Genomic DNA, 12,511 nt, shown 5'->3' on the forward strand with positions numbered 1-12,511 from the left:
AAAAATTTTTTTTAAAAAATTTTAAAAATTTTTTTAAAAAAAAAATTTTTCCTTTGGGAAATTTTTAAAAAAAAAATTTTTTTTTTAAACATTAAAGGGTTTTTTGGCCTTTAATGGTTTTTTGGGGGGCCCCCCCAAAAATTTCCCCTTTTTCCCAAAAAAATTTTCCCAAAATAAATTTTTTTTAAAAAATTTTTAAAATTTTTTAAAATTTTTTAAGTTTCCTTTATTTTAAAGGGGGGGAAAAAATTTGGGTTTCCCCTTTTGGGAACCCCTTTTTTCCCAAAAAACCTAAAGACCCCCGTCCCCTTTTTTTTAAAAAAATTTTTTTTAAAACCCCTTTTTTTTTTTTTTGAAATTTTTAAATTTTTAAAATTGGGTTTTTCCCCAAGGTTTTTCCCAAGGGGGGGTTTTACCTTAAAAATTTTCCCTGGGTATCAAGGGTTTTTCCTTAAAAATTTAAGGGGTTTTTTAAAAAATTTCCCCTTTTTTTTTTTTTTTTTTTTGGGTTTTTTTAAAAATTTTTTTTTCCCCCTTTGGGTTCCCGTGGGATTTCCCGGGGAAATTTTTTTTTTCCCAATTTAAAAATTTCCTCCTGTGGGTTTTTTACAGGGGCCCCCCTTTTCCCCTTTTTTTTTTAAAAACCTTTTTCCCTTTAATTTTTTAAAAAGGGTTTTTTTTTTCCAAAAAGGGGGGAAAAAAATTTTTAAATTTCAGAGAAAACATAAATCTATTTTCTGACCTTTATACACGGTATAAAATCGCAACGTCTAATGAGTTCTGTGCTGTGGGAAGAGGCCTTCCCTCATTCATTATATTCACATGTTTCATCCGCAACAAGATTTCTACACAAAGGATGAGATCCAGCCTTTTTGCAAATACATTTCGTATAATATTTCTTTCCAATGGGAATATTGTGATTTATAGTGACCTTTATCTTCTAGGTAATGGCAAGTCTTCCTTCAGCACATTTGTAAGTTCTCTCTCCATTCGGTATCCTGAGATGCATACTCAGACGTGAACTTGGGCTAAAGACCTTCCCGGTCCAAGTCCATGGGAGATTTTTTCTCAAGCAGAAAATCTCTGTTGACTAACAAGCTCTGTCCTCCATTTTTATAGCTTTGTTCATGATTTCAATCTTCTAGGAATTTTCTGGAGGCAATTCAGAGATGAAGTGAGCCTGAATGTTTTTCCACATGGATTACATGAATGAGGTTTTACATCTACCATAGGATCTCCCATGTGTAGTCAGGGACTAATACCTGTGAAAAACTTTATCATGATCCAGACACTCAAAAGTTTTCTTCTAATGCACACTCTCAGTTAAGTAAGATTTGAGCTTTGCCTGAAGATTTCCACATTCATGAGGTTTTTTGTCTAATGTGAAATTTCTCATGTTTACCAAGACTGCTGTGCCATGTGAAAGACTTTCCACAGTCATTACCTCCATAAGGCTTCTCTCCAGTGTGGATTCTCTGATGGGAAGCAAGATGGCTGCGCTGTGTGAAAGTCTTTCCACAGTCATTACATTCATAAGGCTTCTCTCCAGTGTGGATTCTTTGATGGACAGCAAGACTGGAGCAATCTGTGAAAGCCTTTCCACATTCATTACATTTATAAGGCTTCTCCCCAGTGTGCATTCTCTGATGGGAAGTAAGATGGCTATGCCACGTGAAAGATTTTCCACATTCATTACATTCATAAGGTTTTTCTCCAGTGTGGATTCTCTGATGAGAAGTAAGATGGCTGCGCTGTGTGAAAGTCTTTCCACAGTCATTACATTCATAAGGCTTCTCTCCAGTGTGGATTCTCTGATGGCAAGTAAGACTGCTCTGCTGGGTGAAAGCCTTTCCACATTCATTACATTTATAAAGCTTCTCTCCAGTGTGGATTCTCTGATGTTTTCGAAGACCTGAACTACAACTGAAATTCTTTCCACACTGATGACATTCATAAGGTTTTTCTCCGGTGTGGATTCTCTGATGGACAGCAAGGGAGCAGAGCTTTGTGAAAGCATTTCCACAGTCACTACATTCATAAGGCTTCTCTCCAGTGTGGATTCTCTGATGTTGAACCAAGTTGGAATAACACTGGAAACCCTTTCCACATTGTTTACATGTATAAGATTGTTCTTGTATGTGAATTCTCTCTTGTTGAGAAGTAGATCGCTCTCTCAATGTCTTTTCATGTTTCTTACATTCATGAGGTTTCTCTCCAGCATGGATACTCTGATGATTGGCAAGGGACGAGAGTACAAGAAAAGTTTGATCACATCCATGGCACTCAGGTGTTTTCTCTCCAGGATTTATATTATCTTTAACAACACTGGAACTCTCTCTTAAAGCTTTTTTGTGTGTATTCCATTCACAGTGTTCCTCTCTAATGTGGTTTCTTTTCTGCTTAGCAACAACAGCTTTGTACGCACTATATTGAAAAAGGTCTTTCCATGAGATCATTTTCAGATTTGCACTCATCTCGTTTATATCAAACAGTGTCTCTGCATCTGAAAGAAATAAAAACATGTGTATAAATATACCCTCTAAAGCTGGGGATCATGGTGAATTCACTTTAATATTTTTCAGGTAAAAAAGTTTTCAACCTGAACGGACGGGTTCCATCATTTTAAAATGCTATTAGCTCACACCAGTAAAGTGATTCAATTAAACAGAGTTCCACACAAAAGTACAATGACTTGGACCCCCCCAACAAAGCTGAGACAAAGGCAAGGTGACGGTTCTCATAATTTAGAAACCAGCCTATGAGCTCTGAATGGCTGAGTAACCTGATCCAAATCCCTGCAGCAGAGATTAAACTCAAAACTGGAAACTGAGCCTCAATCCATTACACTAGACAGATATTCTCCATTTTATTTCCAATCCTTTTCTTTCAAATTCAATTCAGGCACCACCTAGCTCTGCACCCCTGGGAATGTGGTTCTTTCCTCAATTTTCTGTAGAAAATTAATAATTGTATCTATTTACCAGGTTATTGTGAGACCCAAAGGAGAATTTACCCAAAACTCTTGCCACCCCATATTTTTTCTTTATCATTGTCACTAGTTTTGATTCTTCCACCTCAACTCTTCCTTTCAAAAACCCTTCCCCTCTCTTTTCTATGTAAAATGTCTGTTGAATTTGATGCATTTTCATGAAAAAAAACACTTTTCTTTGCCTGGATTTAGCTTAAGAATGAGTTTTATAAGCTGCTGTTTCTTTCAAACCTTCTCCCATTTTTATGCCAGATTTAAAACTTTTGACAGCTTCTTCGTACCCAGGGCCCAATGCATAGAAACGGAACAGGCGCTTAATCAATTTGTACTGATTGGTAGGAATTATAGGGCTGATCATTGGCCTTTCCCCACCCCTCAATCCTTTGCATCTGGTCCCTATGGGGGCCAAATTGTTTCTATTTCTGTCTCTTTCCTGCTCCCTCCTTTCACCCATGGTCCCATGGAATTAACAAGGGCCTAGGACTCCTGGTGCTGTTATGGAATAACCACAAGTCTTTCCCTCCATTCCCCAACCTTAAGGGAAGCTTCAGGGTTCTAGTAAGTGACTGGATTTAAGTGAGGGAGGCTGCCCAAAGTCACCAGCCCCACTTTCCCCCACCCATCTGTGTCCCGGGGAGGTACAGATCAGGGATTATTCAGATGACTCTGCATGCAGGGGGAGAATTTGGCCCCTTCTTAAGGTAAGGTCTCCAAAGGCTGCCCCCATCCAGTGATTAAAGTTAGGAACAATGGGGGAAAGAATCTCCTCTCCCCTGGGATTAAAAAAAAAACTCAATAAATAAAAAGGAAATGAATGAAACACTGAAAAAGAAGCTCGGGGTTTGGGGCCAAAGCAGAAAGGATTGCGATATACACTAGTCTAAGTTTCAATGGGAGGGACCCAAACAAAGACCAAATGGATTTATAACAGGATCTATGGGGTCAATGAGAATCAGACTGGATTTTGATTTAAGGTGGGTTCCCAAAAGGAATCCGGAGCAGTTCGGGTGGCACAGTGGATTTTTCCAGCACTGAAAGAAGAGGATCTGGTTCAAACTGCCCTCAGACACATTTCCTAACTGTGTGTCCCAGGGCCAAACCATTTGAACCACAATTGCCTCAACAAAAAAAAAAAAAAAAAGAAGAAGGAAAAACAAACAAAAAAAGAAAGAAAAAGAAAGCAAGAAATGAAATCTATCCAAGGGGATGGTTAGTGGTGAAGAAAAGAAAGAAGGGAAATTTTAGGGTCCTGTGAAGGGATATGATATTCTAGGTGGACAGAGGGAAGGAAGGAAAGAAGAAAAGAAAGAATTAAAAAGGAAAGGAAGGAAGAAAAAACCCGGGAGAGGAGGGGGAAGAAGAAAAGGAAAGGAGGGGGAAAGGAGACTTCCAACTGATCCAATTCCAGCTTGGGCCGCATTCCTCAGAGGTTGTTCTTTGTTCTATGAATCTCTGCTTAACTGTAGCCACAAGGGGTAGTTGGCAAGAATGAAAAAGAGAAAATCATAAAAAAAGCCCACAGGAGAAAAAAAAGAACATTCCAGGAAAGCAAAAGCAATGGGCAGTTCTGGAATTAATATCTTTCACATATGGTTTATAGAAATTTAATTATTATGGATTCTAAAATCCTCCCTTTATGTTCTTGCTGAAATAAAAACATTTTAAAAATTGTTCCCTAACTTTTCCTTTTGTTTTTAGTTTTTAAATGAATATCAAAAAGTAAAAAAAAAAAAACTTTCCTTGGGGAAGGCCTAAGAAAGTCATATTAGACAGCCTGAGCCCTCTTTCTTTGTTTGTGGATTTTCTAAAGCCCTAAATTTTCCAACAAAGGGCTTCCATTAGGATCCTGATTTCTTCATTAAAGGGAAACTGAAAGGCCTAAGTCCAACCCCCCATTTTACAGATGAAGAGACTGAGGTTCAGAGGCTCAATAAGGATGCCTAGGCTGTCATTAACACAAAATTGAGAAAAGGATTCCCAAGCCAGTTTTCCCACCCCCGCCCATGACATGAAGAAGACTTCCTTGGGACAGCAGCCTGCGCCAGCTTGCAACCCACTCACCAGGGACAGGAGGTTCCTTGGGGCCCCTCTCTCCAATGGGAGAAGAAATCTTCTCTGGGAACTGGAAGTCCTGGGGAGGAAAAAAGGATAGTGGTTAAGGGGCCTTGAAACTTTCATTTATTCCTCATTAGAATAGGGCCAGGGGTAAGGCCCACTGGGTGGGGTTCAAGGCAACTCCAAAGATGGTTTTCAGGGTGCTTATTGCCAGGGGAAGAGGGCAGAGGGGAAAGGAGGCCATGCAGGCAACCTGGAAGCAGAAGATCCTGATTTTGCTGCCTCCTTCACAGCAGGATGGTCACATCCCACAGCTTCCATTTTCTGGACATTAGAGGCAGCTGGAAGCACAGAGAAGGGAGCACCAGGCCTGCAGTCAGGAAGCCCCAAGTTCAAATTTGGGTTTAGACACATCCTGGCTATGTGACTGTGGGGGTTAATTTCAAGTTTGTTTTAGCCTCCAGACCTATAAAATGGGATAAAGATGGAGCCCAAAACAAAGGGTTTGGGTGGGGATAAGGGCAATAATGTGCATAAAGGAAGCTCTGAGCACAAGGCCTGGATTCCAGCAAATGTATGGAAAGACCTCCTCCCTTCCCTTTCTCTACAAGTACAGGTCTTTGGGGGATATATGAAGGAAGAACAAGGGCCCACTTGCTGTACTGCGATTTATGACTTACCCCAGGGGCAGTGAGGTAAAATGTATTTTTTTTTACACAAAAGAATATTGCAAAGACAAAATGATTCCCACCAAGAAGGGGCCTTCTTTATTCCATGTACAGTGAAAAGGGGCAGGATCAAGTTTTCCAAAGGTTTCCAGACAAAATTGGACGTTCCCCTCCTAAAGTGCAAAAGACCGGCAAGAAGAACCAGCCAGCAGGGAAGACCCTTTCTTCTTGGGAAGGAGGCAGCCGTGGGCCTTTCCAAGAAACTGGCAAGTCTGAAACTTTGCACCCCTGGGAGGGGATGGGTGACACTCCTTTTGTTTAAGGTTCCAGAGTTCCAAGGGAAAACCCTCCTTCAGGGAAACAAAATTTCAGCATTCCCCAGCATGACCTCCTTGTGCAGCTCTTTTTCTGATCTTGGGTCCAACAGACCCCACCTCCCGGGCTAAAGTCCACAGCAATATCCTTGAAGGTCACCAACCCTAAAACACCAACACTCAGAGGACTTAAGGATTGAAGCACATTTCAAACGCCTAATAATGCTCCTCAATTTAAGAAGGGACCTTGAAGCATGGGGAGGGATCTGCCCAAAGGTGACAGCCCGGTTAAGAACCAGCACCGAAATTAAAAAGTTTTCCCAAAAGACCAGTGGGATATGAAAATATTCTTTATTTTCAGGTGGAATAAAATTGAGAAATATCTTACTAGGAAATTACTGCCTGGAGAACCACAAAAGTTAAAGGTTTTATCAGAGAGATGAGGATTTTTGGAGGTGAAATTCAGAAGTGCTATGTTTAAAAATGGCATGAAGTGTTTGTGTGAAAGCAAGTATTATGTGCTATAGAGCTAAAACATTTCCATGATCACTGAGGAGAAAAAAAGATTTATGAATTTTCCAAAGGCCAGAAATTGTCTTATCCAGATGAAAACACTATCCTTCCCCCAAATTATTTTATTTTTCCAAATCCAAGTACAGATAGTTTTCAACATTCATTTTTGTAATATTTTGTGTTCCAAATTTGAGAATCCACACTTCTTAATGAATCTGGCCCAATTTCCAATTTTACAAAAAGCAAACTGAAGCAGAGAGAAAGGGTTTTACCCAAAGGTCACATCCTTTTAGCACTTGGAAGCACAATCTCAAAGGCCTCCCACCTACACTTTGTCACAGCTGGTGTGGACACAGCTCAATGTTGTCTTCCATTGGAATGGGAAGGCCTTTTGAGGGCAGGGACGATTTTTTCCTTCTTTGCATCTCCCCTCCTATTCCCCAATTTTCCCTTTTCCTAAATGCCTGTTGCTTTGATGTAAGAAAAGGGCGAGAAAAGGAGGGGATGGAGCTAAATGATGGAATTATTTAAAGTGCCTAATTGGGTCCATGGGTCTTGTTGGGACTTTCCTCCTGGGAAATGCCATGTATGCCATGTCAGCCTGATGGGTTGGCCCAAGGAGGCAAGGGGCCGGGGCCCTGAGGCAGGAGGTTGGGGTTTAAGGTGTTTCCTTTGAGAAGGCGAGGGGTGTCCCTTGCTAGAACTTTTCGGGAGGCAGCACAACCTGCATGCCTCCCTTCTGCGGACTCCCACATAAGCAGTGCTGGAGGGGCCCGGGGTATTCAAGGGAGAGTAAATATTAAAAACCAAGCTTCAATTCCATTAGGAAGAAGGATGGGGAAAGAAGAGAGAGGCAAGAGGAAAGAGATTCAGAAACCAGAAAGAGGCAAGAACATCATCCACCTGCTCTTGCTTCCTGCTAAAGCCCCCAAAGATTGCAAAAAGAAACAGGGCTGGGTCTCCATTCTGTCCGGGGAAGATGGATTAAAGGCCCTGACACCTTGGGAGCCCCCAGGGGAGGTAACAGGAGATAAAAAAAGGGAAGAAAAGAAAACCCAACCAAGAAGAAAAGAAATGCTGGACACCTTGATCCTTTATAACATTCATTATGTTAAGGTTTGTTTTTTCAAATCTGTTTTATGTTCTTTGTTCCTTGGGGAAATTTTTTTTTCTTCTTTATTTTGTATTTAAGGTTAAAACAAATTATACTAGGGACCCTGATGGCACAGGGTTTAGAGCACTGGCCCTTGGAAGGTCAGAGGAATTGAACAATCCTACCTCAGACACTTAAACTTCCTAGTTTTAAATTCAAAAAGTCATTTAACTGCAATTTTAGGAAAAAAAAAAAAAAAAAATTTAAACCAGAAAAATTTCAAAAGAAGGAATTCAAGAGATTTAAAGCCTGTTTCCTGGAGGAAACAGGGCGAGCAAACAGCAGAAAGGTCAATATTTGCCTGCTCCCAGCCAGGAAAAGGGACAAAAGAGGGGAAGCCCAGGGTTCTGCTCCAGAAACAGGGGCCAAGGGTTTCCAGAACCCTTCAGTGGCTGCAGGGAGGGGCCGACCACAGGGACAAAAGAAACAGGCTAAAAGGGGGGTGTGTGTGTGTGTGTGTGTGTGTGTGTGTAGAGGGGAGATGGTGCTGGACCAAAGCAAAGGCAAATACCAACAGGACAGACACTTGGTGTTTATGGTCACCTTTGTCAAGGACCCATTCAGGGACAATTTAAACAAACATGTGGGAGCAACAACTGGGGGAAGGGAGTTAGGCTCAAGATGCCAAAGGGACAATGAATCAATCCAAAACATGCAGAGGGAGGGCCAGTGTTGTTTCTGCATTCCCCCCCATTTTTAAAGGATCCATAGGAAAGAGAGAGATGGGCGGTCTCACCAACCATCCTCCAGATCCGGGGAAATGGCCCTTGGGTTGATATTGTCACATCTGTGAGCAGAATACACTTTCACCTGGGGTGGGGTCTGGCTCTCAGGGGCCAATTCCCTCTGGCTCCAGGCTCCCTTTGGGGCCAGGCCGTCCTCTGCAGGCTGGGAGGGGATGATTTAGCTGCACAGATGTTGTTTCCTTCTTTTCCTGGAAGGAGGTTTACAGGAAATTAAGGCGTGAGGTTCCGGGGAGATTGGCCTAACCCTGCTTGGGACACAGACCCCAATTAATAGGGAAAAATTTATTGGTGATTAAAGTTGGGGAGAAATGAAGCCAACATGACCCTTTTTAAACCATTTAAAACAAAAGTCCAGGAGGGAGGAAAAAGTCCCCGGGCTGGCCATAGGGGCAGTCAGTTTTATATAGAAGGGACAGGGAATAAGATGAGTGGGGTGATATGACATAAAACTGAAGATTGGCTCACCTTCTCTTACTCTTACTCTTCTGACTTCCTTCCTCTCACCTACCTTCCTACAGACCCAAAGAAAGGAGAGATTTGAGGCCCCAGATGGGTGAAAGGTGTAGAACCTCAATTGTCCCCCTAGTCGAAATTTCCTGTCAGTGAATTTGGACCTCCCAGCATGTTGTCTCCCCAAAGAGACATATTATCTAGAAAATAAAGTGGCTGAGGGATAAAAGTAGGAGGTAAGGGTCTGAGATGGGCCCCAGGGAAAAACAAGGAAGGCAAAGGCTGGGGAGGACAACCCGGGGGGATTCAGCTCCCAGGAGTTATGTTGAGGGGGGGCAGGAAACTGGGGTTTGGGTAAAAAGAAGAAATTTAAGTGTCCAGAAGTGATTTGGGTGAATAGTTGAATCTGGAAAAACAAGATGGCTGAGTCCTGAAATCTAAGCAGAAGATGGGGAAGGTTCCCAAGATTCTTGGGTGGTTGTGGGCTTAGAATCCCTGAAAAGGAATGTGCCCAACAGTGAGCCAAATGCCTGGGAAGAAGCCAAGATGTGCAGAATCCAGAAAACTTTGGCCCAGGAAACAGCTTCGTTTCTGCAACCAAGGAGGGTTCCTTGGGGGCAGAAAGGCAAACCTTGGAACTTCATGAAATCATGTGTGATGGACCTGGACCCCCCCAAATGGATCAACCAAATCCCAGTTCCAATGGAGCAGTAATGAACTGAACCAGCTACGCCCGGCCAAAGAACTCTTGGGAGATTGACTAAGAACCATTACATTGAACCCCAATCCCTATTTTATTAACTTGCATTTTTGGATTTCCTCCACAAGCTAATTGTACAATAATTTTCCAAGTCTGATTCTTTTTGTACAGTAAAATAAAAGGTTTTAATGTATTTATTTGTATCTAATTTATTTTTAATATATTTAATATCTATTAGTCGTCCTGCCATTTGGGGGAGGCGGTGGGGGTAAGAGGGAAAAATTGGAACAAGAGGTTTGGCAATTGTTAAGTTAAAGTTACCCATACATATAACCCTTAAATAAAAGGCTATTAAATTAAAAAAAAAAAAAAAAAAGAAAGAAAAAATCATGTCTGAAGGCTCCAATCAATTCCCAAACAGGATTGGAGGCAGAGCTTAGGACACCCATGTCCAGAAGGAGGAGGGCTGAAAGTGAGAATTTGGGTTACTAAGGAAACCTGCCTTTGGGAAATATGGACCCCATGGTAAGCTTGAGGAAGAGGTAACACTGGATACTTGTAATGTTTGGGAACCTGAAAAGAGGGGAGCCAAGAATTCATTAAGGCCGAACTGGAAGTAAATTGTTCGACAGATTGGGAGGCCACCCAAATCAGGCGAAAAAGTGTGAATGTTATGCAAGGGCAGCCCAGAAGGCAGGACTTGTAGGGCCTTTCTCCACACCACCTGGGTCCCGCCCCAGCAGGGAAGGTTTGCATAAAGGAAAATGGCAGATCCAAAGAATCCCGGGGTCCAAACCTTTCTGCTTCCCCATTAATTGTATTCAGAAAGTCTCTGAACTCCAAGGAGCCCCAAGCAGCCCATCCCTGAAGTCTGGGGTGGGACCCTCCCAAACATCAGAGGGTGATGCCCTCCTGAGTGCTGCCTGCCTCCCCTCCCCCAGCCCTGTCCATCATCACATTGGCCAATGGCCTTTAAATGGCTCTTCTCCAGCCCTAGACTCCTCCCTTTCAAACTCCACCCTATGATTCTTAGTTCATCTGGCCACTCACCCACCAGGCTGCTCATTTTGTCTCCCATGAGCTCCTCCTCCCCAAGCTTCCATCACCAGAAGTTTTGTTGGAGGACAGATACAGGACTTTGATCTGACATTGGACTTGGAAGAGCACTGCCTCCCTTACTGCCATTGAAACACAAAGCAAGACATCTCCCTTTTATCTGTGGTCCTCTTCTAGAATAAAACATCATCAACAGGTCATCAAGTCACTGTACCTCTTTTTTCTTCTGTTACTTTTCCATACACTTCGAATACTAATAGTATCTCCACTTGCCATGGTTGTTGTAAAGAAGAAATAATATTTGTGTATCACTTGGACAACAGCTGATACTATATAAAGGTTAGCTATTAATGCTGTGATTTAGCGGCAGAAAACTTTGGAACACAAGGTTTGGCAATGATGAATGTTGAAATCTATCTTTGCATGTATTTACAAAAATAAAAAATACTTCCAGTGAAAAATTCTAGATTGATTAGGTCTAGATTGACCTAAAGCTACCTAAAACAGGAGAGAAAATTAAAAGCAAAAGAAAGTCCCACTTTCCTTTCATAAAACTCAGACTTTTATAGGAAAATCAACCAGAGGGACTTTGGGGAGAAACCAGAACTTTTACCTTTCAAATAAGTGTCTTACATGTTTGTTTGGATTCTTACAAGGTGCTAAGTCAGTTATCTAATTTAGCCTGGTACTTAACAGTTCTCTAGTTCACTAATATATTTAGTACTTATTGGAGTTCTACAGGATTCACATCTTTAAGAGAACATATATAAGCTTGGAGCGTCAACCAGGATTCAGTCCAGATTCACAAGTCAAAGAGCACAAGCCCACTCTAGGAGGCGGAGACAGATTCATTCCATTTTCCACACCTGTGCTGGCTGGAGACATTCAGAGGGAGCTAGAGGCAGAATCTGGCAGCGGCAAAGGACTAGAGGCAAGATCCAGAAGGCCTCCAGAAAACTAGCGAGCCCCAAAGTGAAGGAGATAAGATTTTGACAGAAAGTATAAAGGATTGGACTTTAATCCCTGGCTGCATCTGGGGTTATTATATTGAACTGAAACTAAGGCTGCCTCCAGAAGTCCGCCAAGAATCCTGCTCTCAGAGAACATTATATTTTAGAGAAGAACCTTACATATACTCTAGCTCCCTCTAAATGTCTCCAGCCAGCACAAAGGTGGAACAAGGAATGACTTCTGATTGTCCCAGACCCAATCCGGTTGGGGGTCCTAGCTTATATATGCTCTCTTAAACATGTGAATCTTGTAGAAGTCTAATAAGTACTAAGTACATTAGTGAACCAGAGAACTGTTAAGTACCAGGCTAAATTAGATAACTGACTTAACACCTTGTAAGAATCCTGACACATGGTCATTGTAAGACATCTCAAATCAGACAACTGATTCAAGATGTCAGAAAAGACAGTTTGGAACAGAAGGGCTTCAGGTTGATTGACCTCAATTTTTTATATTAAATATTACTTTTCCCCAATTATATATGACAATTTTAATACTTTCAAAAAAAATTTTAGAGGCAGTTAAATGGCACAATGGAAAGAGCACCAGCCTAAAGTCAGGAAAATCTGACTTCAAATTTGGTCTCAGACACTTAACACTTCCTAGCTGTGTGACCTAGGTAAGTCAAAACCCCAATTGACTAAGCAAAAAACAAAACAAAACAAAACAAAAAAACATCTTTCGCTCTTTCTGTTGATTTTTGCTTGCATTTTGTTTTAGTTCTCAGGAGTTTTCCTTTTCTTCTATACTCAATTTTTCTTGTGCAGTGTAATGGGCTGAGGTTTGAGTTGATGCACTGAGGTCCCAAGTACATGAGGCTAAATAGTAATTGGGCTATACTCTATTAATATACATG

The 12,511-nt window shown here is 41.6% G+C and overlaps 2 protein-coding genes across 4 annotated transcripts in view; both read right to left on the reverse strand.

Moving 5' to 3' along the window:
• Positions 1 to 12,511, reverse strand: part of LOC100926752 (zinc finger protein 420) — a 79,274-nt gene that overhangs the window by 19,662 nt on the left and 47,101 nt on the right. The window lies entirely within an intron of this gene.
• LOC116422952 (zinc finger protein 239-like) lies at positions 726 to 2,504 on the reverse strand. The gene has a single exon (XM_031963537.1). It carries the CDS (start codon positions 2,472 to 2,474, stop codon positions 1,362 to 1,364), a length of 1,113 nt encoding a protein of 370 aa, XP_031819397.1. The 5' UTR covers positions 2,475 to 2,504; the 3' UTR covers positions 726 to 1,361.

This window comes from Sarcophilus harrisii, chromosome 3 (assembly GCF_902635505.1).
Source record: "Sarcophilus harrisii chromosome 3, mSarHar1.11, whole genome shotgun sequence".
Classification (NCBI taxonomy): domain Eukaryota; kingdom Metazoa; phylum Chordata; class Mammalia; order Dasyuromorphia; family Dasyuridae; genus Sarcophilus; species Sarcophilus harrisii.

Coding starts and splice junctions, on each gene's coding strand:
- LOC116422952 (XM_031963537.1), bottom strand. CDS start 2,474: ATGAGTGCAAATCTGAAAATGATCTCATGGAAAGACCTTTTTCAATAT.